Genomic DNA, 27111 nt, shown 5'->3' with positions numbered 1-27111 from the left:
GTCTTCTGAGTCCCTGTCCAGGGGAATTAGTTAAACTGTGCCTGGGTTCCAGACACACATAAACTGAGGTGATAAATGTGTATTGTTTTGTGCAGCAGTAGAAAAGTAGTATCTCTCCACAAACCAATTTTGTCATATATTTTTAATGTGAAACAGTCTCCAAAATTAACTCAGTGAGTAATTATTTAGTGTCTACTCTATAGGAACACTATATATGAGAATGTCCATCTCCATTCCCAAATAATTTAGGCTAACCTGGAAAAATGAGACAAATAGCTCTGACGTAAAATTGGCCAGTGCCATATGGATGAGGTCTATGGGAAGTCCAAGGACAGGGGGACTGATCACAGAAGCAGGAAAAATTGGTCAAATATGTTGGTATGTGGTCTCAGCAACACTTATAGTCAAAGTGAATTAGTCCTTTGAATGTCTCTGAAAGAGTTTCTAATGTCCAAGCCATCAGTGGGCTGTCACCAACTTCTCTGTCCCAGGTTTACAAGTAAGTTCTGTTGTAAACTATATGAGAGATTGGTGATAATGCCAAGGGTGTGGATATGAGGGGGCATTTAGAAGCAGCCAGGAAAGAGTTAGCTTTACCTATGGTAATGACAACCTATTTCCCTTTCATCTCATTCTGTAACTACCTCAACACTTATCCAATTTCCCTTCCTCCTGTGAAGTGCATGAGCTATAATTCTGTTTGCATTCTCCTGGGAGAGAACAGTTAACACTCCTGCTTTCACTTTCTCACTTAAGTCCTCACCTCACACCCTGTAAGCTGGCTTCTGATTCCAGCTCTCTAATGAAACAATGCTTTTCAAGGTCAATAAAAAGCTCTAAATTCACTGGCCTTTTCTCGGGCATAAAAATTCATGATCTACCTGCAGCACCAGCCATGCCTGGATGCTTATATCTCTAATTATTTCTTCTCATGGGTCAAAAAAAAAAGAAGAAAAAATGAGCTTGGATCACATTCTGTTTCTTAAATCCCATAAAGGCTCATTATGTTTTGCAGAATGAAGTATGACCTGCTTAGCAAAGCATTAAATGTTCCCCCAAAATGGGGTTGCATGCTTTCTCTTCCAACAACATCATTCCATGTAAACTCAATCCAATTACATCAACCAAACTGTTAACCATAAAACTCTGGGGTGGATTCACAATTCATGTTGAACAACTCATGTTATTTAGTACAGAAGGCTTTCCTATTAATTCTTGGTTAGGCATATACTTTTCTGGTTTAAAGCATAATTCAAGGCCACCTATTTCTTAACTCTTGTAATTCATTTTTGCCTCCTCTGTGCTTTGCTTACTTGCACTGCTTTTTAATACTTATTTCATTATGTCTTCCACTAAAGTATGTTTTGCTTAACATCTCTGAGACACTTTACTCCCTATAAAATTGGGATCATAAATGCATATCCAACAGGATTGTTATGAGGAGTAATTGGTCAAATCATAATTCAATATATAGTACTAATCACTCAGAAAACATTGGTAATTGTGATGATGATGATAATATCTCCCTCTCTCCCTCTAGACTGAAAATGCCCTAAGGACAGATTGTATACTTTAGTTATTTTTGTTTGTCCCAAACTTCAAGCAGTACATTTGATAGTTTTTTGAATCAAATTGGCTACTGTTTCTCAGAAACTTTTTTACTTAGCTTCTATGATGCTGCCCTCCTGCTTTACCCAATGTTCTCTGATAGCTCATTTATCTTTTCATCCATTTCTCTACTCATTCATGATTTATAGTTTAAAAATTTATCATTGATGATCTCTCCCTGCACCCCCATATATTCTTACTAATGACAATTATCCACTTTCACAACCTAAATTTATATGTGGTCAACTCCCAAACCTCAATTTCCAAAAGTGGACTTCCTTTTGCATTCCTCATTCCCCACAAGGCGTAACACTGAAATGGTTACCCAGCTTCTCAGGAATTATTATTTCTTTTCTTTTCATAGAGACCCTCAGATCTACTTGAGTGCTTGTCAACTGCCTGTTCACAGAGTCTGTCACATCTGTGCCTTGCTTTCCTCAGAAATGCAGGCTTTCATGATCTCTAGAGTTCTTTCAATGGCCTGTTTCATGCTTTGTCCTTCACTCTTGGTTCTCTCTTTGCAGTCTATCCTCCCCACACATGCTGCCAGACGGACGTTCCCTAAAACTAAACTATAATTATGTTACTTCCATGTTTAAAAATTTTGAATGGTTCCTGGCTCCTTTTTAACTATTAGATAAAGTCTAGACTCCTTAGCTTATTATTTATGGCCCTCTCTAACCGAATTTCAAATTACATTTCCAGTCTCATCTTTGATGACTCCTATATATTGAAGTTTCAGCATACATCACTGTCTTATATTGTTATTGTTTCTCTGCATATCTCATCTCTCCTATTAGATTATAAGGATGATAACCTATTCTATTTTGTATTCTTCCACTAAGCCATACACACTTATTGACTGCCTGCTCTTTGTAAGGCATGTAGCATGTGTCTACACAATAAAAGAAAGAGTGAGAGCCCTGGCTGCTGTGGCTCAGTGGATTGAGCGTTGGCCGGCGAGCCAAGTGTCACTGGTTTGATTCCCAGTCAGGGCACATTACTAGGTTGCATGTCAGGTCCCCAGTTGGGGGCGTGAGTGAGAGGCAACCACAAAGCAATGTTTCTCTCCCTCTCTTTCTCCTTTCCCCTCTCTCTAAAAATAAAACAAACAAATAAGTAAATTATTTTTTTAAAAAAGGGTGAAACTCCAAGGCTACCTTCTCATATTTTAAAATCTAGTAAGTAAGATAAGAGATGAGCATCATAATACTACAAGATAGAAAATGAATATGATTAATAGAGTAATGTGTATATTCAGGAGGAGCATTTTAGAAGAGCTAGGATTTGAACTGAGCCTTAATCATTTAGGATAGGGAGGCTTGGATATGAAGAGAAGGGGGAATGACATTTCAGATGTAGGAAAACCATGGACTAAAGTTTAAAGGTAGGAAATAGATGTCTCTGTGGAACAGTGAAGAGTTCAGTTCAGAGAAGTGGAAATGAGGTAGGAAAGGTAGATTGGGGCTAGACTGTAGAAGGTGCGGGGTAACAAAAGAGTTAAAAAGTCAGCTAAGAGGTAGTCCTGAAGGTTTTTGAGCAAGGGACTTGTGTGTTCAGAGCTGGTCTCCAGGAAGAATCATCTGAAAGATTTATGCACACTGGAGTGGTGAACAGTGGAAAATGGTTGTGGAAAGGTTGCTTAGAAGGCTCTGGTCATTGTGATATGGATGAGGGCACAAACAGTGGCAGTGGAAATGAAAAGGAGAGAGCAGACCAAGAGTAAAGTGCTAGTACTTGTTAACTAGTTGGATAACAGGGACCAAATTGGGACAAATCAAAGATTATGCTACAGTGTTGAGCTTTAGGGTAGAGGTGTGTATGTATGTGTGTATTTGGGGGCGGGTAAGGTGAGTTTAGGTTTGAATATGTGGAATTTCAATCACAAATGGCGTATACAGATGAAGGTACTCTAAAGAGAACTTTAAAAATGGAATTCATTGTAGGGAAATTTGCATTTTCCTAATGACTAAAACTGTTGAACAACTTTACGTGAACTTATCAGACTTGTGCATATTCTTTTATTGTCTGTCCAAATCTTTTGCTCATTTTTGTATCTATTTGTAAGATATTTTATATGTACATATTCTGGAAGTAACTTTTCAAAGATATGTATTTATTGCATATATTCTCTTCCAGTCTGTGAGTGACATTTTTTTTTAATGTAACATTTTGAAAGCATAAAGCTTTACTTTTGAAGAAGTCTATTATATAAACTTATCCCTTTATAGTTAATTCTTTTGGTGTTCTTTTAAGAAAATCTTGGCCTACATTATGGTCATGAAATTATCTCCTGTGTTTTCTTCTAGAAAGTTTATAGTTTTAACTTGGTAGGAACATGGAACAACTAGAAGTCTCATACATTGCTGGTGGGATGTAAATAATATGAATGCTTTAGAAAAACAGTTTGACAGTTCTAAATATAAGATTCAAAAATACATACTACCTGGCAACTCTACACTCTGGTACTTCTCAAGAGAAATAAAAACATAAACATATATCCACTCAAAAACTTTCATAAAAATATATAGAAGCTTTATTCTTAAGAGCCTCAAACTGAAAACAGCCTAACTGTCCAAAAGACAAGCAACTAATGAATATCCATACAATTGAATATTATTCAGCTATAAGAAAGAATGGACTACCGATACACATAAGAACATCTCAAAGACATTATGCTGAGTGAAAGAAACCAGACACAAAAGATAACACATGCATGATTCCATGTTTATGAAATGCTTGGACAGTCAAAAGTAATTTATAGTGACAGAAAACAAGTCAATCATTGTCTAGAACTGTGCAGGAATTGATGAAAAAGAATAAGAAGCAATATCTTAGAGTGATGATTACATTGTATATATTTGTCAAAAAGCACAAAACTATACATTTATAATGAGTACATATTATTATATACAAACCATTTTTTGATAAAGTTAATATAATAAAATGGGGAGCTTAACAGACACTAAGACCAGAGATTGAGTTTTGAGTATGTTTTACATAAAGATAGTATGGGAAGTCCTGAAATTATAAAGAAGTCATGGAGGTAGAAGAATGCCAGAAGCACATCCTTAGAAAATACCTACCCGTAAGTGATTGGTGGAGGCAGAGAGAAAGAGGAAGAACACTTGGAAACGAAGATAATTAGAGTTCAAAGTATCAGAAACCAAGGGAGAAGAGAGTATTAATAAGGATAGGGTACATGGCATTGAGTGCCTTGTACATAGAGGTCCAAGTGTCTCTGGCTGAATGAATGGCCAAACCAAGTAATTCAGTATGAGCAAAGGTACATAAGCTCCCCTGGAAGATAAAGGCAGTAAAACAGACCGTGGGAAACTGTTTATATGTTTCCTATAATTGAAGTCTGGTTAAATCATGGCAATGCTCAACTTTCAGAAAGACTGTTAAACTCAGGCTCTTATGAAAGTAACTGGACTTCCATATTAGTAGCATTGCTGTTCCAGCTGAAGATTACTTAATGCAAAATAGCAGAACAGATTTCTGCTGATGAAGAACTGGAAGGCAGCCAGGTAAATCGCATTAGAGCCACATGAGCAGTTATGGGAAAGAAAGGTGCACGGAAGAAGGCAGCTGTGGAAAGGTGAGGTACCACAGAACTGTCCCATTTAGTGTGGGCAGAAGATGGCTGGTGAGGCTATTCTGAACACCACTTCAAATGATAGTCACAGTTGTGGCATTATCGGCAACAATAGTATCTGAAAAATTAAATTGTTGTGCTTCGTGTGGCTGATAAGGTAAAACAAATTCATACAAGTTTCCTAAATATGGATACTCACTAAAGATAACCTCATGAAGTGCCCATTGTGTACAAGCTGCTGTAACACAACACGTCCAGGTGTCCTTGAACTCTCTCAGGGACAGCACAGGAAACTGGACTGTGCTATATAGCAAGGGTCGTCAAAAATGAGTTCATCTTGTTTCCTGGGCATTCTAATACAATGCATTATTTTTTTAAACTAAAAGATGAAACTAGTGCTAAGTCCCAGCTCTCTACCTGAATAAAATGCTTGTGGGGACAGTTGTCTACCCTGAGGACCAATTTGGTGGCTGCTTGTATCTCAGTGCTGAAGCAGACTGGGCTGCTGCCAGGCCAAAGAGAATAAAATGAACAAGGACAATTTTTATTCAGCACAGGCAATGAGGAAAGAAACAGAATAGAAGATGACAAAGTTTAAAAAGGTCAAGGACGTGGAGAGAAAAATGAAAGGGGAGGGAGAAAGAGAAAAGGTTGGTTTTAAAATCCTGAGTGGCTGAGGGAGAGGAGAATGGATATGGAAGTTTCTCTCTTTGAGTCCACTGCAATGTTGAATTTCGCCTTTAATTATTATTATTACCCATTTCCAGGAAGATTCTTTGGAAGCCGTTTCTTTCTTTTTATTGAGATGTAATTGATGTGTAACTACAGGGGTGAGCAAATGTAGGTTTACAGTTGTTCTTGTGAAAAATAATGCAATAAATAATAAGTAACAATATACGAGTAAACCATGTGTTTTGTGTACTCACAACTGTAAACCTACTTCTGCCATCCCCTGTACATTAATTTCAGGTATATAACAAAATGATTTGATATCTGTATGTATTGCAAAATGATCATCACAGTAAGTCCGGTTAACATCCATCACCACATAAAGTTAAAATATTTTTTTCTTGTGATGAAGACTTTTAAGATTTACTCTTAGCAACTCTCAAATATACAATACAGTATTAATAATACTACCATGCTGTACATTATACCCCCAGGACTGACTTATTTTATAACCAGAAGTTTGCACCCTATGACTCCCTTCACCTCCCCCTCCCACCCCCTGCTGCTGGCAACCACCGATCTGTTCTCTGAATCTATGAGTGGGAGCCTTTTCTTGGTAATATATATAATTATTCAGAATTTTTTGAGCCAAAGCAGAATAGTTCTGCCTACTATGAGCCAAATTTTGTGCTGGAGCCAGAGACATGGGGATGAAAAGACCGTGTTCTGATCTCATGTAGGCTGGTTGGTATTAAGAGAGAAAACACAAACAGATAAGTAAAAAGTAAAACATAAGCATGTGTAAAGCACAGACTTACTACACAGGGAGATTTGTTGATTAATAGATTCACAGGTTGGTAGCATGAGGACAGGAACACTAGTAAAGAGGAGAGTTCTGAAGGAGAATCAGAGACAGTCCAGCTAGACCAGCATAGCAAGCAAGAAATTTCAGGCAGAGGAGGAAATCTGCACAGTGACCTGGAAGCCCTATGGATAATCAATTCAGTAACTTCTAGAGTTTCTGTCCTGCTGAAGCAAACTGTGGGAGTGCAAACCATTGCAGGGGAGGCTGAAACTTATACAAGAACCATACCAAATAATCTCTTAAACATCCATCAGTGCCTTGCTAAGCATTTTAATTGAAAGGTTCTTCTGGCAGAAAGATTCTGAGTCTGTAATGCTATTGAGGCCCAGAAACAAGTTAAAATTATGTGCTTTGGTTTAGTTCCTAGGAATGGCACTCCCAGCCTAGCACATAGTAGGTGCTATATACATATGTATTAGAAGCTTGAACTTTGAATGTGGCCAACATTATATTCCAGACATTGTTTTAAGCACTTTATGTATATTAATACTTTACTGCTTATACCTTTCCAGAGGTAGAGTATGATCTTTGTTTTACAGAGAGATTAAATGATTTGTCCAAGGTCATAGAGTATTGATGGCAAGACTGATTAATACAGCATTCTGGACGAAGTACAGGACTCCTGAAGTGTACCGAAGAATTTTGAAAGCAATATTTACATCACTATAGCCGTAATGTTTTTCGTCCACTGGAAGACTTTACTGATTTTAGAGAATCTTATCCAAGTCCTTATGAAAAAAATTATAAGATTTATTACCCTGAGATCTTGGATTTTTTTCTAAGTTTCTGTGAACAGGTACACACTGCTTTCAGTAAATGGCACACTTAACAGTTGAATATATTTTTGTTATTTGTAGTACCATTGCCCCCTTTTTTGTTTTAACTTGTATGTGTAAAAAGCTTGAAAGAGAAAAGAAAAGGGAAAGGGTTCAAGCAGTTTTGAAATTCCTCCAGGAGAGCAGTTTCAAAAAGTGTTGCTTGGTGAGGAAACCTTTAAATGGGCCACTATCTTAATCTTTATTCCAGAGCTGTCTGAGTTCACTTAAAAGGCAGACTGAGGCGGCATGTGGATTCAGAAAGTACCAAGTTCAATCCCTTTGTTATAATATTCTCATAAATGAACATCAAAACAAAGAAAAATAAAGCTGAGTGCTAAAAATATAATAGTACATCACAAAATTTCCCTCTGGTTTCCGCTTCTAAATTTTTTATCTGATTTAATAGAAACTGGCACAAACCTGACAAGTCAGCAATGCAATAAAAAATCATTAGAGCGAGGAGAAAACAGCAGTCTCTCAGCTTCTTTCATTTTGTTTTCTTTATAGATTTGTATTTGTAGTCAGGCTGCCTTTAGTGAAAACATAGCCTGTATTTTGACCTACAGCTGCTATGTGGTAAGGGATAGAAGTTTAAAACTACTTTAACATATATTTGTATATCTATATAGTATTTCAGCAAGGTAATTCCTGAGCTCTTTCTAAATATATGTCTAAAATAAGGTTCATGCCTGTATTTTCCTCAGGTGTGTTTACTTAATATTTTTGAAATGCTAATGGAATGCAGCTAAATAAGGTTTACAAACTTCCCTGAGATCTTAATTCACTTGGTGACTTTATGTGTTCACCATTACTCTGTATTACCGGTGCTTTAGACATTTATAAGATCTCTCAACACTAGTTTATTTTACAGGCATGAATTTCTTGGGGGAATTTTCTGCATAACAGAGTTCCAAGAGGGAAACAAAATTCGAGGACACATTTAAACAACCTTCTTGAAATCCAACATCAGTAGCGTATACTTTTTGTTAGATTTTCACATTTTATATAGGGTGTTATAGGGTCACATTGCACACTTGTTCTTTAGAATCAGTATTATTCACAATGCTTCAGTTTATAACAAATAAAATATTCCTTTACTCTCTCAGAGTATAAATAATAGATAATACAACATACCTACATGTAGAAGTTTTACAATCAATAAAATGGGATAACTATAACATAAAAGAAATAAGAAAGTAATTTATAATGAAATTACTTGTATTTCAGTATAAAAATCTTTGGGCACAACTCTACTAGAAGACAAAGAAGTATTCAAAAGCTTGAAACTGCTTAAAGGGATGTTTGAATTTAAAGACAATCAGAAGGTTTTCAAAAAGGAAGGAGAAGAATAAAGATCAGAAGTTAGCTAAACATCTGAATCAAGGCTAGAATTTTCAGTTTATATTAGAGGATGCAAAAATACTTTTGTTTATATGACAAATAGGTTTAGGTTCAAATAATTATTCACAGGGTTTCTTTCTATATGCATGTTCTATGGAGAATTTGAAATTCATGCAGAACGTGGGGCAGTTTTTTATAGGGTGAAACTGTCTCACACATGCTGCAAGATGTGTAGGTCCCTGGGCCTGTGTCTTCTAAATGCCAGAAGCTGCCCCTCATGCACACTAAAAATAGCCCAACAAATATTCACAACATACTGTAGGGTGCAGTGTCAACTCTATGAAGGAATAAACTGACTTTCTGCTATAGAATTAGGTTTTTAATGATAATTCTCAACACAAAAACACACAGTATTCACATACACACATATATATGTCCTGTATTTTATATCAGAATTAAACTTGAAAGAAGATGGAATAAACAAATGAAAATATGTTTACTGAGTGTAAGCATGGATCACTACACTATATTGTGCTGTGATGAATTGCATTCTTATCTCTGTGTCCTTGTCCCAAATAGGTTCCGTCAGCATGGCGTTGATGAAGTCACTCAATACTGCAAAGCGCTTGCTCTGAAAATAACAGTTATCAGTACTGCAACTTTTTCTTAAAGATATTTCTACTTAATATAGGTTAACAATGAATAATGTCACTTAACATTTTAGCCAATGCTTTTATGAAGCAAGGAGAATTGAGTCAACAGGTGATAACTGAAGCTGAGTCATCTACAGAGTTTGGAAACAAAATGTAACTATTAGTACTTAAGTAGTAATGGTTATTCACATGCCAATCAAACAGAGCCAGTGCAACAAAAGAAATGCAGAAATATAAAGTGAATAAATATGTACTTGTCTTTAAAGCCTGATAATGCAATGACAAACTCTGAATAAGTATTAAACTTATATTCTGAGTATTGCCACGTAAAACAAATATTAGAAGATGAATATCAAATGTCAACCAATACTCTGAACAGACACATAATTTCAAGTCAGGTGTGATAAATAATGGTGGAAATCATTTGCAGCCTCTGGTATATCCTGTTAAGGCATAATAAAAAAAAATCTGCAATTTTTTTTTCCCTGATATACCCCTGTTCCTACAACCAGAACCATGTGTAACTTCCTTGGACAAGTCACTTACTTTACGAAGCCTCAGCTTTTTTATCTGTAAAATGGGGATAGTAACTGTTCTAATCTAATAGAGTTTTTATAAGGCAGACTTGAGGTTGATTTTACAGAAATGCACAGTGCATACCTCCATGCTAAATGCTTAACAAACATTGGCCATCATTATAACAATTGTTCTTACTTACATGCTAGGGATTATTGTATATTCCTAAGGGTTCTCTTCATATGTTTCTTGACATATGACAATGACTTTATGTTCATTCTGCAGCCACATGAGGGAAAGTAAAGTTACTGGACTACTTTTTTCCTCATCAATGAATAGTGCTTGTGCTATGTTTAACCAACTATGTTACTACTGTTTGTTGAGTTTCATTGGTGTTTGCTGTGAGAAAACAGAATATAACTACTTCTTCAGGCCACTGCCTTCAAATTGTGTTGCATACAGCCAGATGTCTTTATAGCTGCTGATGGAGTATCTTGGAAGAGTGTGTTCAAAAGACATCCTTAACTCACCACAGCAGCTCTATTTTGTCATATATATATTATTTAATAACACTATATATAATATATAATATATATATATTTCATTTGGACAAAGCAATTCTTGGTTGAAAAGATTTGAAGGCTATTGCTTTGTAGATCAGTTTCTCCAAGCATGGCAAAAGAAATATAGTGTTTGGTATAATGTTAATATCTGTAATATGATAATATTTATACAGTTGTTTCTAGGATGGCATTAGAAACTTTCAAATATGAAGGATACAAATATGTATAAGAAATTTTTCCTGCCTCTGAAGAATTTGTATTTCAGTGAGAAAGACAAGGAAAAACAAGACAAACCAAATCAGATAACCAACATATTTAATGAAGAGCTTTAAAAGGTTGGAGGAAGCCTCAAATAATTCTGCTTTGGGAAATGATGGAGTTTCTCAAATAAGTGAACATTTGAATTGTTTCTTAATTTTTTCCTGTTTAAAATTTTATTTATTTATTTTAAACAAGAACCTTACCCCTTAAGGGAAAGACAATGAAAAAAGAGGACCAGTCAATAAGAGAATAAGGAGGAAAGGAAGGAAGAGGAAGAAATGAGAGTAGAGTCCTGGCAATCAAGAGCTCTCAGATGATGGCAGCTGTCAGTGATAATGATGCAGAAACATCTGAATGAATGAAGGTTGACAATAACCCTCATAACTGGGCATCAAGAAGTACCCGGTGATTTAGTTAAAACAATTCTAATAATACTTGAAGGATGGAAATTGGAATGGAAGGAGCTGAGTTGTTAATGGGAGTTGAAACAGATGAAACAGATGTCAGGATCTGGGTTATGTTTTTTAATCAGTTTGTTGTAGATATGAAGGAGTAAGAGAGAATAGTAATTGAAAGGGGAGGTAAGGTATAAAGAAAAGTTTAGAGAATGAAAAAGGAAGAGTGACATTTCTTAAGCACTAAGTGTGTATGAAATTTTGGTAGGCATTTTGGCACTTTTAGATAAGTGAACATTCAGCATGTGTATGGGCTAAAATGAGTGAGTAAGAGAATAAAATTACAGGAGGTTTTTTAAAGGGGAATTAGATGTGGGGAGCAAAAACACCGAGAGAGAACAGGCCTGTTGGAGTGGGTTTAAAAAACATAATGCTTATGTATTTGGTGGCAAAGTTTCTGGAATTTTCTCAATTTGGGTATCTGTCTGACCTGAATAAGAGGGCTTTTATAAAATAGAAATACACTTGTCAAAAGTGACAGCTTGAGTTTAATAATAGCTAACATTTAAAAAATGCTTATTCTGTGTTAGACATTCTGCTAAGCACTTTGATAGGCATTGATGTCTTTACACAGCAAGTCTAATATGGAGACATTTTTGCCCCCGTTTTATACAGGAAGAAACTTATACACAGAAAAATTAAGTAACATTCCTGAGGCCACAGAGCTAGTATGTGGTAGAGCTAAGGTTTGAACCCAGGCAGCCTGTGACCAAGTTGGTGGCTTTAATCCTTATGTTAAACTGTCTCTCCAGTAATATTTCTGCATGAATTACATAACTACCTCTAGTCCACTTGCTCTTTTTCTGGGCTAAGAGTCAGGTTCTGGCCATCTGGTTTTTTACTTCAAGAAGCTCATAAATGTCAAAATCTTAATCACAGTTCTTCGGATGACAGGAGCTCATGCTTCACAAACCAAACATAGTCCTGGTTATATTAAAATCAAAGCAGCAAAATAAGGAAACATTCAGAGAAACCTTGTCAGCCAAATTTAGATAACAGTGTGCAGAATGAATGAAAGATAAAAATGCTCAGCATTTACCATTTCCTTTTCCTTTTTTTTAAAAGAACAAAAATTTAAGCCCCATGGTGTTATGGATGATACTATTAGGCGATTTGGCTTGAATATTCTCCATGCTGGACTGTGCAGATTACCCAGCTACTGACATGCACACTCCTTGCCATTGTGACACTGCTCTTCTCACAAGTGGGAATATCGAGTGACAGACTAAAGCTGTTTGCTATCAATTTTGCAAAAAACACATCTGCCAGATAGCCAAGATGTGGTTCAGAGGCTGAAATCGATTAATATTCTAATCTGTTACTTGTCATTAGTGTCACACTGTATTACGCCAAGTCAAAAGTGATAACCTTTATATAAGATATGTTCCTAAAGGAATTTGATTTTAGGGATATATTTTATTTTTCTTTAGTGTTGTTCCCTGTGCATAAATCCCATGAGAAATCTCAATTACATCAGTAAAATCGTAATGGATTAAAATGAAAGTGTGAAATATGCAGTTACATATTTGTAATAAAACTGCATGACTCTATAATATATGTTTTCTAACACTTATTTACCAGGCCATTAAAAATTTTTAAGTATTTTATTTGCTTTTTTTCTATGAAATCAAGGAGGAGGCTAGCAACATAATATCTGGGTGTTACCCAGATCCTCTGACAGTCTGTTATTTTAGGTTGCTGGTCAAAGGCACATCTCCATGGAGGGGAAGACTAATTACCTAGTCTGATTTCTAGTGTCCACAAAAGGGACACAGGAATGGGACAACGGTTTGGGAAGGAATGAAATGAGGTTAACTAGGGGAAAGAAAAGAAAGAAAGGACAGTTTCATAGATAATTATTTTCCAGCTGATTGTATTCCTACTGATGAATAGGGAGGAAAATATAAAATAATACTTGGCTCTAAGTGGGAAAGGCTAAAAAAGGGTTGTCACTATACATATAGAAACAGCTTACTTTTCAAATGTAAATGACACAGTCAAGCATTAAAATGTTTTTCTTAGTATGATAAATTAAAATTTTTTAATGTTTTTAAGCTTTCAGCATCTTAAGGCCTTAAAGTCTAAGTAAGAGGGCGTGTTCAGGATGTAAGTTAAATTAAAATTTCTTCCTTCCTTCCTTCCTTCCTTCCTTCCTTCCTTCCTTCCTTCCTTCTTTTATTCCTTCCTTCACTAATTGCTTCATCCATTCATTCAACAAAGAGATATTAAGTGACTCATATGTGGCGGCACCACTTAGAACACCAACTTTTTGTCCTCATAGAGCTTACATTATTTTGGACTGAGCCAAAATGATTTTAAAACAAATAATAAAATACATAGGCTTGCAAATGGTGCTAAGTAGTATGGTGAGAAATAAGTAAGGGGAAGAACAGGGAATGCTGGCAAAGACAGGGTGGGATAAATGGGTCATGATTTTAAATAACATAGTTGGGAAAGCTCTAACTAAGAAGATGACATTTGGGCAAGGACTAAAGAAGATGAAGGAATGAGTTATGTGGATACATGGAAAACATTCATTTCCATAGTTATCAACATTGCTGTTCCTCTCACACTGTTTACTCTTCCAGAGAAGGAGATCGTATTGAAGACAAGGCAGAACACATATTTGATTTGATTATTCATTGCTTTCTCTGCTGCCCTATGACACATTTCTTTCAAAGCAAATATTCTGATGAAATATTCCAGTGAGAATCTGCTTCCATGACATATGTATTTGGCTCTTGCCATGTAGTTATAAACTCCAAGGTTTATCAAAAGTATCTGGGTCAGTTCTTCAGCTCAGCAGCAGAGCCAGGGAGAGAGCTGGGAGCTTGGGTTTCCCATTGTAGGCTCTCTATTGGACTATCTCCTTCCCCACTGGGTTATGGGTCTTCTTATTAAGAGTAATAACTACTGACAACTGTGCTAAGAGTGCCTCTCAAAAGAACTTGAATTGTTAAAAGAGGACAGACAAATCAACAAGTTGTTAATTACTTGAGGGATAAGAAGTTGATTCCTTGTATTTTTTTCATTGTTTCTCCATGTCCTTATAGAATAATTCTCCTAGAAATTTTATAGATCTCTCATCTGGATTATTGCAACAGCCTTCTTTGTCTTCTGCCCTTGCTCCTTTGGAACATATTTTCAACACAATAGTAGGAGTGACTTTTAAGGAAAACCTAAGTTAGATCCCAGGACGCCTTAGCTCAAAACCACCCAAAGGCATTTTATAGCACTCAGAGTAAAATCCAAGTTCCTTAGAACAATTTACAAGGCCCCATATGATATGGCCTCTGCTAGAATCCAGATTCACCTTCTGCCCCTCTCCACCTTGTACTTAAGGCACACAGAGCTCCTTGCTGTTCCAGGCAGATTCTTGCCTAAGGGCCTTTGTCTGTGTTGCCCAGGTTATTATAACTTTCTCCCCTAATGGCTCCAGGTTTCCTTACAAACCAACTCTAATCATCCTAAATAATAGCAACATCTTCTTCTCTATTCCTTTTCCTATCTCACTTACTGTTTTTATTTTCCTTACATCATTTATTACTAAAGGATGCATTATGTATTTGTTTATTGATTTATTACTTCTTTTTCCCACTAGAATATAAGCTTTGTGAGGGTCAAAATCTGTTTTCTAAGGATCTAGAAAAATGTTCAGTACATTGTTAGTGTTCAAATCTGAAAAAAAAAAAAAACCTGTAGTTTAAAATTTAAATTAAATGCCACTGATTGGACTTGGTGCCTTACTCATACAAATAAATAGGTACAAATTATTTATTTACTAATGACAACAAAGAAAAAATTTAAAACCTGTACAAAAGATTTTGAAATATTAACAAATGAATGAAATAAAATCAAACTTGCAATTGAGAGAGTGCATTTTAGCTATTGTTTAGAAATAATCTTTACAATGGGATAATTTCATAAATATAAATCTAAAATACAGCACAAACTTAAACAATATTCTTGGGAAGATAAAAAAGGAACACACTCATATTAAATATAGATTTTTAAGAATACTTCTGTTCCAATAAGAAAAAATCAAATGTATGTTTATAGAATGTTGCAAGGAATTCTGCTTTCTATCCAATGAGTAAGGTGATTTTCAACCACTTGTTTTTACTGAAGTAACAATATATAATACTCACGTGGAATTTTATGTAACTCATTCATAAATTTCTCCTTCAGCTTAGAAAAGGCATCTTCCTTTCCTTCTCCAGGGCTGGCTGGCTCTGTGGCATTATTTGGTATAACAGTTGCAACAGTGGAGGCAGGCGGGGCTGCCAGGGTGTCAGGATGACTCTCGCTCACCATGTTAGGTTCAGGTGTAACTGTGAGGGAGGGAAGCAAAAAAGAGTAATTTGAAATGGCTTAACTGATCCCACATCAAAGGTATACCAGAGATGAAAAACATCAGAGGATGCACCTGCTCACTGGGTTAATGGTCTATCATTAGCATATTACTTTATGTTGGTTCATGAAATATTTATAGAACCACAGTGGAGATTCTCCCCCAGAAGGTAAGGCCAGGCATAGTTACTGAAAGCATTCTCTCCCAACAATACTATGTAAACTCTCAATCTATTAGTTATTTATATAGGCCATTGTTTGCTGTATAGCTTTTAACTTTGTAACCCATATCTCACTGAAAGGTGTATGAAACAATTGCTGACAACGTACATGCTCTATACTCAAAATATCTTGTATTTTCTAAAAGGAAAAGAGAGATCAAATATTTACATTGGAGCTGTTGATAAGTGATAGCATACATTCAAAATGTTAGTGAATTTTAAAATGGTTATGAAGAATACTATTATAACATTGATACTCTAAGATGTCATACACTTGGTACAGAAATTAGTTCTTGAATTTCATTTATTGATGGTGTATTTTTCTCCCAGTTATTTTTTTGACCTTTACTGTAAACATGCTCTTATCAATAATTTACTTGTCTTGCTGGGTGTAGATTGGAAGCCACTGTACATGTCACAATTGATTATATATACCAAGACATTGATGATGCAACGTTACTTGTCTACTTCAGTTTATTTAGTTTAAATGTATTATTGAATTATTTTATTATGTTAATTCATTCAATTATTTTACATGTTTCTTTATCTTCAAAATATTAAAAAACTTAATGCCTAAGGTAGCCAATGGAAAAAATCTTAGCTTCGAATATGGAAGACATCAATTCTAGTCCTCTTTACTAGCTAAGTAAATTTTAAGAAGGCACTTGACCTCAATTAATCTGCCTTTTGAAATATGAGGAAGTAAAACCTGCCCTGACTAGATTTTTCTTAGTGTCCATAATATAAATATATGTTTATATTTCTAAATAAGAAGGGTATACTCCTTATTGAATTGAAGACATATTTTCCAGTCTAAACATGCTCTGGACTTTAATAATTGTGCTGTGTGACAAAATTTCAGGCTGTGCTGGTGAGAAAGTGGACATGACTTTTGGCAGAAATAGATAGATATAAACAGGCCTGGGCATGAGTAACTTCACAGTCTTGGCAGGATAGCTTGTGGAACCATATAGCTCTTTTTTTATTTGCAAGGAAATGGAGATAACCACCAAATGGATAATGCATTTTTATAGAACTCAAGCTTTTGTGAATTAATGTGTGCATACTTTGTATTTAGTGAAAGTATAATTGAAAGAAGGATCATTTCAAATGTATGGGGTTATTATTGAAATCTTAAACAAAATCCAGAGATTTTAGGTCTCGTGGAAGGACTTGATGGCTGAGGTTAATACAGATACATAGATAATCAATTTAGTTGAGATTAGTTCTCTCTTTTAAGCTTTTAATTTTCCACTGGTAGCTACTCATACAATCCTGAAGTGTATAATTAGACAGGTATGGGTTCAGGTCTTTTCTGTTTTTCAGTTTTTTCATTTGGAAATGAAAATAATCATACCAAACACATAAGGTTTTAATGAGTATAAAATGAAATAATCTATGCAAGTAACTTGGTACAATGTCTAGCATATAAGTTTGTGACATTTACTGATCAATCAATCAATCGATTACTCCTTTCCTCCCTCCCTAATAGCACTTGGCAGCCCAGAATTTTCCAGACTGTGGAAAAATTTTATTTTTTCCAGCTCAAGGTCACTTTCCAGAAACTGTTCCTGATTTTCTTATTCTGTTTAGCTTAGACTCTTCTCCCTCTGCAAAAATGCGGAGTTCTGGTTGCACTGTTGGCATCACTTATGTGAAACTACTGATATTGATGATAGCTTAATTTTTATATTTCATGTGGGTCAACAAGACTAGAACTATACACACAAACCCATACATATGTATGAAATATTAGTATGTATGTATTCAAAAATGAATTTGTTCCTCTGTTGCTCACTAGATGTGATAGGCATTATTACTTAATTCCATGGGATAGTTGAGGATATTTGAGGAATTATGGTTTAATGTGGGATTTAAAGGAAATGATGTGTTACATACAAATAGTTAAATACAACAATGCCATCATTAAAGGCATATTGTAACTGTTTCAGCTCAGTTATTGTCATGTGTTTGAAGTGGGATATTGTTGCTGGTCATCTAGACTGATGTTCAGTTGCTACCTTTTAAGTGTCTACACAATTGTTTATAAAATTTTTGTGTATATAGATGTTTGGGTCCTTTGCCACATAGGTTGTTAAATGTTTTCATATTACCCCAGCTTTTTATAAAATATAAAACATTTCTATATATAAGTTGAATGTTCTAAAAGACTATAGGAAAAATAAGACTTCTGTTAAATAGAGTCAACATTTAGGAAATGTACTTGATGTTTACTCAGTATTTTTTTTAAGGAAGAAAAGAATGTTTCTATAACTTTCAAAAACAATCCTTTTAGACATAATATATACTTGGAAGATGTTTCATTAAAAAAGATAAAAGTTATAAACTTTCAAATCTTACTAGCTAATGATATTATCCCTACTATTTAAAATCTTTTTTAAATTAAGAGAAGATTGTAACAAATATAGATGTTTCTTTTATTTATAGCACAGTAAAAATTTTAAGTATATTTTATTGATTATGCTATTACAGTTGTCCCAATTTTACCACCTTTGCCCCCCTCCACCTGGTACCCCCCTTTCCTCGCACTTAGTTCAAATCTATGGGTCATGCATATAAGTTCTTCAGCTTCTCCATTTCCTTTACTATTTTTAATGTCTCCTTGACTATTCTGTACCTACCAATTATGCTTCTTAATCCCTTCACCTTTCCCCACATTCTCCCCCTTCCTCTTGCCCACTGATAACCCTCTATATGATCTCCATATCTATGATTCTGATACTGTTCTAGTTTGCTTAGTTTGCTTTTGTTTTTGTTTTTTAGATTTAGTTGTTTTTCTTTAATTTTATTTTTTAATATGTTTTATTGATTATACTGTTACAGTTGTCCCAATTTCCCTTCACTCTGCTCCCCTCTACCCGGTGGCCCCCCTCCCTCGAGTTGTTCCCCCCTTTTAGTCCATGTCCATTGGTTGTGCATATAGTTCTTCTCAACCTCTTCCTGTCTACTCCATTCCCTCCTACTATGCTTCTTAATTCCTGTACCATCTCCCTCCCTCTCTCCCCTTCTCCCTCCCTGCTGACCTCCCCCCAGTATGTTCTGCATACCTATAGTTCTTTTTCCACTCTCATTGCCTATTTAGTTTGCCTTTGTTTCAATTCCCTAGCTCCTGTTGATGGTTCTTGTGATGCAGTTTTCATTTTAATGTTCAAAGTTTTGATCCTCCTTTTTCTAAACCAGTCCCTTTAACATCTCATATAATAGTGGTTGGGAGCTAATGAACTCCTTCAGTTTTATTTTGCCCTGGAAGCACTTTCTCTGCCTTTCTATTCTGAATGACAATTTCGCTGGATAGAGTAATCGTGGCTGTAGGTTTTAGATTTTCATTACTTTGAGTATTTCTTGCCATTCCCTTCTTGCCTGCAGGGTCTCCCTTGAGAAGTCAGCTGATAGTCTAATTGGGACCCCTTTTTACAAGATTCTTTTCTTCTCTCTTGCTGCTTTTAAGATTCTCTCTTTATCTTTAACTTTTGACAATTTGATTATAATGTGTCTTGGGGTGGTTCTCCCTGGGTCCAGTTTTTCTGGAACTCTCCGTGCTTCCTAGACCTGTAAGTCTATTTTCTTCCCCAAGTTTGAGAAGTTCTGCTTTATTATATTTTCACTTAATTTTTCAATTTCTAGTTCTTCTTCTTCACCCTCTGGCAATCCTATAATTCGTATGTTTGATCTCTTATAGCTGTCCCAGAGGTTTCTGATCCTCTTCTCACTTTCCTTGCTTTCTGTTTCCTCTTTCCGCACTGGTTGACTGTTTGTTCCTTCCCTATGTTCCAGTTTGTTGTTTTGATCTCTGGATTTTATTTCCTCACCAGTTGCCTCGTATGTGTTTTTGTTCTTTTCAATCCTTTCTCATCTTTTTCTAAATCTTTTGTTAATTCTGTAAGCCACCTTATAACAATAGCTCTGAGCTGAGCCTCTGACAGATTTCTTATTTGTTCATCTGTCAGATTCTTCATCTGTTGCCTGCTGAGCTGCGTCACCAGGATTTCTATAGTTGTCTGCCTCATTTTGACAGATTTGCATTTTGCTTTGCTTCTTGGGCCAGCTATAGGGGGCGGAGCCTGTGTACTCATCACAACCCAGCGACTGGTGGCAATCCGCAACCTTTTTCGTGGCGCTGTGGCGCTTTGTGTGGGGGCAGGGGTCCAAGATGGATTCCTTCCATTATTCTCTGCTGGGAGACCGGGATCCGTCCTCCCACCCTCTGGACCTCACCGTCTGAGGCAATGCGGGGGCTGCCTTTCCCAGCGTTGGGGTCACAAGCTGCTGGGGCTCGACTGAAGCCAGGATTGCTCTCTCTGCTGCTGTCCCTGGTGCTACCTCAAACAGCACCGCCCCCTTTCACTCTTCCTACCTGTCCGACGAGCGCCGCTGGTTTATAACTTTGTACGTTGGGCTTTCTTGTAGTTTTATTTTCTGGAATTTCTAGTTATCTTTTGTTTTGAGGTAGTTGTATTCCTTTCTAGTTGTAGAGGGAGACCGAGCATGTCAGTCTAAGCCTCCATCTTGGCCAGAAGTCTAGATTTAGTTGTTAGTTGTGAGTTTGTTGTCATTTTAATGTTCATAGTTTTGATTTTTTTTCCTTAAATGTGTCCCTTTAATATTTCATACAGTAATGGCTTGGTGATGATGAACTCCTTTAGCTTTACCTTTTCTGTGAAGTACTTTTTCTGCCCTCCCATTCTAAATGATAGCTTTGCTGGATAGAGTAATCTCGGTTGTAGATGCTTGCTTTTCATCACATTGAATACTGCTTGCCAATCCCTTATTGCCTGCAGAGTTTCTTTCGAGAAATCACCTAATTCTCTTGCTACTTTTAAGATTCTCTCTTTATTTTTAGCCTTTGGAATTTTAATTATGATGTGTCTTGGTGTGGTCCTCTTAGGGTCCAACTTGTTTGGGACTCTGTGTTTCCTTGGCTGATATGTCTATTTCCTTTGCCAAATTAGGGCAGTTTTCTTTTATTACTTTTTCAAATAACTTTTCTATTTCTTGCTCTTCCTCTTCTCCTTCTGGCATCCCTATGATTCAGATGTACCAGAATCATCTTAAACTCTCCTTGTTTTATTGAATTCTTGTTTCTTCATTTTGTTCTTGTTGAATGCTTATTTCTTCCTTAGTTTCAAATTGTTGATTTGAATCCCAGCTTCCTTCCCTTCACTGTTGGTTTCCTGTGGATTTTTCTTTATTTCACTTACTGTAGCCTTCATTTCTTTCCTTATGCATTTTCTGTACTCAATTATTTCTCTGGGCATCATTATCACCAGTGTTTTGAACTCTGCACTGATAAGTTGGCTATCTCCATTTTACTTAGTTCTTTTTCTGGAGTTTTGATCCATTCTTTCCTTTGGGCCATACTTCTTTGTATCCTCAATTTGATAGCCTCCCTGTGTTTGCTTCTGTGTATTAGGTGGAGCTGCTGTCCCTGTTTTAAGGGGCAGAGCTTTAGATTTTCTCAGTGTGTGGTGACCCATTTTACTGATTTGTTGTGTTGTGTGGGGGCGGCATCAGAGATAAAAAAAATACCACTTGCTTGGCACTCTCCCCTTTACCAGTTACTTCACCCCCTTCCTGTATGTGACTAGTGCCTTTCTAGCTGTTGCCCTGGTGATGGTTCCCAAAGTGTGTGGGTTTGCTTGTGTTCTAGGACCATAGGGGCCTCTAAGTGGACTCTCCTGAAAGATGGGAAGTTTCTTCTGCCACCCCAACCCCAACTGGTTTTCAATCAGAAGCTATGAGGCTTTATTTCCCCAGTGCTGGACCTGTAAGCTGTGCAGTCTAGCCTGGGGCTGGGTTCACTCCCCAGATCTCCCTCCCAGCTTTTATCCACCACATGTGAATATGGGACCGCTTGTTCCACCAGCTGCAGCCACTGTCACTGCCACCTTGCCTCTGCCACACTGTGTCATCTCTGCCCACAGCTTCCTAGCTCCACCCTTCCTACCCATCTGGATGAATATTTCTTTTTAAATCCTTGGTTGTTGAACTTTCACACAGTTTGATTTTCTGACAGTTATAGATTTTTTTTTTTTTTTTTTTTTTTTAGGTAGATGTGATCCTTCTTATGTTTGTGTGAGGAGGTGAAGCATATCTACTTACACCTCCACCTTGGCTGGAAGTCCTACCACTGTGAAATTTAAAAAAAAGTCTTTTATAAAATACAAAAATGTAATGGGCAATTAAGGATTGAATATACTGATAAAGACTGATTGTTTATTATTTTATTTCTATTCCTTCATATTTTGAGAGATAACATTGTTCTTCAAAAGCAAAACTAAGAATAGTTGCATGGCTCTTGAAAATTCGTATTTGTGGATATAAGCATCATTTTGTAGATGAAAAAAATTGCCAATTATTTAATCCTGACTTATATGATGAGTTTATATTCTCTATTGTACTTTAGAGCGTGTGGCATTTCTTGATTTTAAGGAAAACATTTATATTCTACTCAGGACTTGATAAAATAACAGCCAACAGTTATTGAGTACCTTCTAAGTGGCTTACATAGATGAAATAATATAGTTCTCATACTATTCCCTTGAGACAAGAATTATTATTCATTTTACAGGTGAGGAAACTAAGGCATATAGAGGTTATGCAATTGGTTCAAAGCCATATTGTAGTAATTAGTGCAGATAGGATTTAAATTTAGGCATCTTAACCACAACAGTGTAAGGGACTTGTACACTATGTGATCAGTATCTAATAAAACTGTATTTTTTCAAAGAGTGTTTGACTATAACCCATAGTAAGAAGTATATTTTACATTGTTATGCAATATATACACTCCTTCTGTTATAAACTGAATAAAAGTTTCACATTAAAACATTTGCCCTTACAATGTGTGAAATATTCTGATATATTCAATTCTGTTCTGTTCCTTTTTACTAAAAAATTCTAGTTGTGCCTGAAAATTGTGCATATAAATTTCACAAGCCACTAATGGCTTGATACCTACAGTTTGGAAATCCACTATTATAGGGGACATGTTAAGACACAGTAACTCTAAATGGGGCTAATTAAAACTAATTATACCATTTATTAGGAACCTACTATGCACCAAAATGCTATCACTGGTATTTAACTTTAATATCCTCACTTATCATTACAACCCTGAAAAGTAGCTCAGTCGTAGTTTACAGAAGAAACTGGGATGTGGAGAGGTTATGTGGTTTGTCCTACACAAAACTAGCCTGATCCAAGGTTCTTTCTATTAGTCTACTCTAATAATAACATTTAAGTATTATTAAATAGTTTAGTCAGTGCTGGAAAGGTATTTACGATTCTCTTTGAATTGATTTACCAGTAAATGAAAAATACAAATAATCCTACTAATAGGAAACAGATTGCTTAATTTTAGAGGTGTAGTCAGTTTGTTCATTGAAGTAGAACTTTCCATCCAGGAATATGCCAAGAAAATTATTATTAAATAGAAAAGTAAATTTCCTTGTAGAAGAAAATTTAGTACAAGAATACGAGCAGGCAATGCTCAATGAAACAATAGAAACAAATCCCTCCTGACCAAAAAATAAAAAGTGTTTAATTTCACAATTACTTGGAGTCAAAGAACTCCAAGTTAAAAATAACAATGAGGTAATATATATTAATTTGTAAATGTGGCTAAATATAGATATGACGGTGAGGGTACTAAATACTAGGGAATTGGAAAAGACAATAGATTACAAAACTAACAGAGCAAATAAAAAAGTTACAGAAATGATCATTCTCTTGTCTAGAAATTCACAGTAAAAAGTTAACCTTAGGTATATGAACTCTTTACTATAAAGATGTTTTAGTAACTTACTTATAATATTAGAAGATCAGAAACTACTAACAGACTTCTTAAATAATGATAATCCATAAAATAATGGTAAAATTATCTTAAAGGTGACCAGCCACAAGCCTGGAAATATAGTGGAGTGGTAGATGAATAATACAAATTATGAAACATTATATAAAGTATGCCCATATTTTCTAAATAAAATCTTTATAAAAAGATTGGAAAGATACATTTAAAAATATTAACCTTGTAGTATAATATTCACTCTTCTTTTCCAAATGTTTACATTGTCAATATATTATAAACCCAAATTATTTTAAATTACACAAAGAAAAAAGTCTTCAATTGTTTTGCTCCTTAGAAAACTAGATCTTGCAGAAGAGTTTAATTTCCTAAAGCTAGATTAAAAAATACTTTAGCCCTAGCTGGTGTGGCTCAGTGGATTGAGCACCAGCCTGCGAACCAGGTTGCTGGTTTGATTCCCAGTCAGGGCACATGCCTGGGTTGCAGATCAGGTTGCCAGTTGGGGGCGCAAGAGGCAGCGATGTATTGATGTTTCTCTTTCTTTTTCTTCCTCCCTTCCCCTCTCTCTAAAAATAAATAAAATCTTTAAAAAACTTTAATAAAAAATAGCAAAATAGAAATAGACTCACAGATAGAGAACAGACTGACAGCATCAGAGGGGAGAGGGGTCAGAGGGCTGAGTGAAAATGGTTAGGAATTAAGCAAAGAAAAAAACCTCACAGACACAGACAACAATATGGTGATTACCAGAAGGAAGGGGGTTGAGGGAGGTAGAAGATGGTAAAGTGGGGATAAATGGTGATGGAAAGAGACTTGACTTGAGGTGGTGAGCACACAATATATTACCTATGATGTATTATAGAATTGCACACCTGAAACCTATATAATTAACCAATGTCACCCCAATAAATTCAGTCACAATATATATAATGTATAAAAAGCTAAAGTGCTAGAAAGAATGATTTGGCTACATATTTAGCGAACATAATATGCAAAATCACAACTGATTAAAATAAAATATAGAAAAATATTAAGGCATTTTAAAGGTTAATACTTTTGTGGTATAAAATAAAAACAATAGGGATTTTTGGTTGCCACGACAACTTCCTACAGCTTCTTATATTTATTCTACTTAGTAGGTCTTTAATTATGTCTATCTTGAGGTCTACAAATTGATGAAGATTTTCCAGATTATATGGTGACATAGCCTATGATATTAAATAAACGTAATGATTTCTGGAGAAACCACTATTTCCATACTTATTTAAGTATTGCATTTTATAATAGCATGTAAAATAAAAGAACTGGTCAAAATATTAAAAATATTACTACTACTAGAAAATACTCTAATGCTGAAACACCCCAAACTAAAACTCTTGGAGAAATTATTATAGAGGTTGGGAGATATCACAGCTTTTGTTAAAATGCATTTTTTTTTTGAGGGGTGGGGGGGGAGGGAGAAAAAGAAAAGAAATGTCGATGTGAGAGAGAAACGTCTGTTGGTTGCCTTTCCTACATGCCCCGGCCTGTGATGGAACCTGTGAATTTTCAGTTTGCAGGACATGCCCAACCAACTGAGCCACTCCGGCCATGGCTAGAATGCATTTTTGAGGTGGAAGGCAGAATGTAGTGATTTTATTCCATCAGAATTTCCCTTTTCAGGAATGAGGACCTTAGGTTTAGGGAGTGCTGGCATCTCACAGCTGAGGAGTGTCAAAGAATCGTTCTTGACTAAAAAGAATTGCCTCTTCGAGGTTAAATCCATCCCTCCAACGACAGCCTGCATCCAGTGACTGGGGGATGCTGGTATAAGGGCCAGACTCCCCCCCCCCCCCGCCCCCCACCCCGCTCACTTTGGTTCATTTCTGAAGGTCCTTGTTGAATCTGCTAAAGCCTGTGGTAACTGCATCTCACTTCAGCACCTCCCTTTGCCCAGACCTGCTTCCCCCGCCCTCCACTCCCTTACATGGAATACACTGCCCAGGAAGCGACCTCTCACTCTGAGCAACTTCCCGGGAAATCCGATGTATGACACACATTTAAAAAGACTTTTGGAAAAAAATGAGCCACCATCAGAAGTTTCATTCAAATGCTTTCCAAACCAAAGGCTCCTGAATGTAGTTAGTAAAATGTAGCAGCATTATTAAAATCTTCCACAAGTTGGCAGATGTTTGAACATCAGGCTTGAGGTTTATCTTCTCAGTTTAGATACTTTTTCTTGAAAGCATTAAGAGGAAAGCCAGAGATTACATGGTAACCATGTAAAAGAGCTGACTTTTGGAGGACAGAGCCAATAAAATGGCAAGAGGGGAAATGTGTTCTTTTAGACCTTGGAGCAACTGGAAGCAAGGCATGCACCCTGTGTTCATAAAAACATACAACACACAGCCTCCTGGGTTTCTTCTTCTTTTAAAAAATAGATCCAGGTACCTCTCAATTTTACCCACTTATCTAGTCACAAAAGTCTAAGAGGTACAGGGAGAATTTTACTTAGGAGTATGGTTCTCACTCAGTATCTCTCATCAGTGCCTGTGTGAACTGAATACAAATGAGCCTGCTTAACTTCACTTTGAGTAAAGAATCAACATTCCTGCCCAAGCCTACAAATACCTCACTATAAATATTGAAGAGGTGTATAGATTATTATGCTGATGTGTCTTTGGAAGAATGTGCTGAGGGAGGAAATACTGAACTCTCCCCAGTGGTATCCAATATGTCTAAGAATCCCTGACTTATGTATGTATGTAGGTATGATTGACATACCAAAGCAGCACATATTTCATATGTACAATTTGATGAATTTGGAAATAAGTGCACACTCATGAGACCATCACCATGATCTCTGTTTCTGGCTCTTCAGAAGGTGCTATATGTCCCTTTTAATACTGCCTGTCTCTTTGAAAGTCTCCTAAAGACATGTAGAATTTCCTTCTTCTATCTTTTTCAGCTTCTTTGTCTTTCTCTGATCAAAATCATCCTGTTTTCCTTATCTCTATCTTTTCTTTCTTCAAAGTTTTTTAAAATTTAAATTTCCTCCAAAGGAGTAGCTAATACTCATTTATTGTTAATTCTCGTTTACTACGTGCTGGGTCCCTGATGCATGTTATGTGTGTTCCCTGAGCCCTGTGCTTTTTGTGGAGTCAGTCACATCATCAAGACGAGTTTCTCCATGAGTTTCTCCTGGCTGCCTCTTCCTGCGGTGATGGAAACTCAAATATGCCCTAGGGCGGCATCTGTTGACAAGAATGGTGGTGAATTACAACTCACAGTTATCTTCTTGACATAGTTAGACAACTGGGAGCACAACTCTGATCACCAGGAAGCATATGGGAGAGCATGAATAAAAAGTAGCAGAGAGGACCAGGATA

The 27111-nt window shown here is 36.1% G+C and overlaps 1 protein-coding gene across 3 annotated transcripts in view; it reads right to left on the bottom strand.

Annotated features, from left to right (window-relative positions):
• Positions 1–27111, bottom strand: part of SYT1 (synaptotagmin 1) — a 393501-nt gene that overhangs the window by 201789 nt on the left and 164601 nt on the right. For all 3 annotated transcript variants that reach the window (XM_090273654.1, XM_090273656.1, XM_090273655.1), the window contains exon 2: positions 15496–15678. In XM_090273654.1, the coding sequence (XP_090129780.1) occupies positions 15496–15661 (166 nt within the window). In that variant the 5' untranslated portion in view covers positions 15662–15678. The remainder of the gene's footprint in view (positions 1–15495; positions 15679–27111) is intronic.

Source organism: Furipterus horrens, unplaced genomic scaffold (genome assembly GCF_987537825.1).
Source record: "Furipterus horrens unplaced genomic scaffold, mFurHor1.1.pri manual_scaffold_4, whole genome shotgun sequence".
In the NCBI taxonomy this organism is placed as follows: domain Eukaryota; kingdom Metazoa; phylum Chordata; class Mammalia; order Chiroptera; family Furipteridae; genus Furipterus; species Furipterus horrens.
The sequence above is the reverse complement of the archived record's forward strand: the minus strand, read 5'-3'. Positions and strand labels throughout refer to the sequence as shown.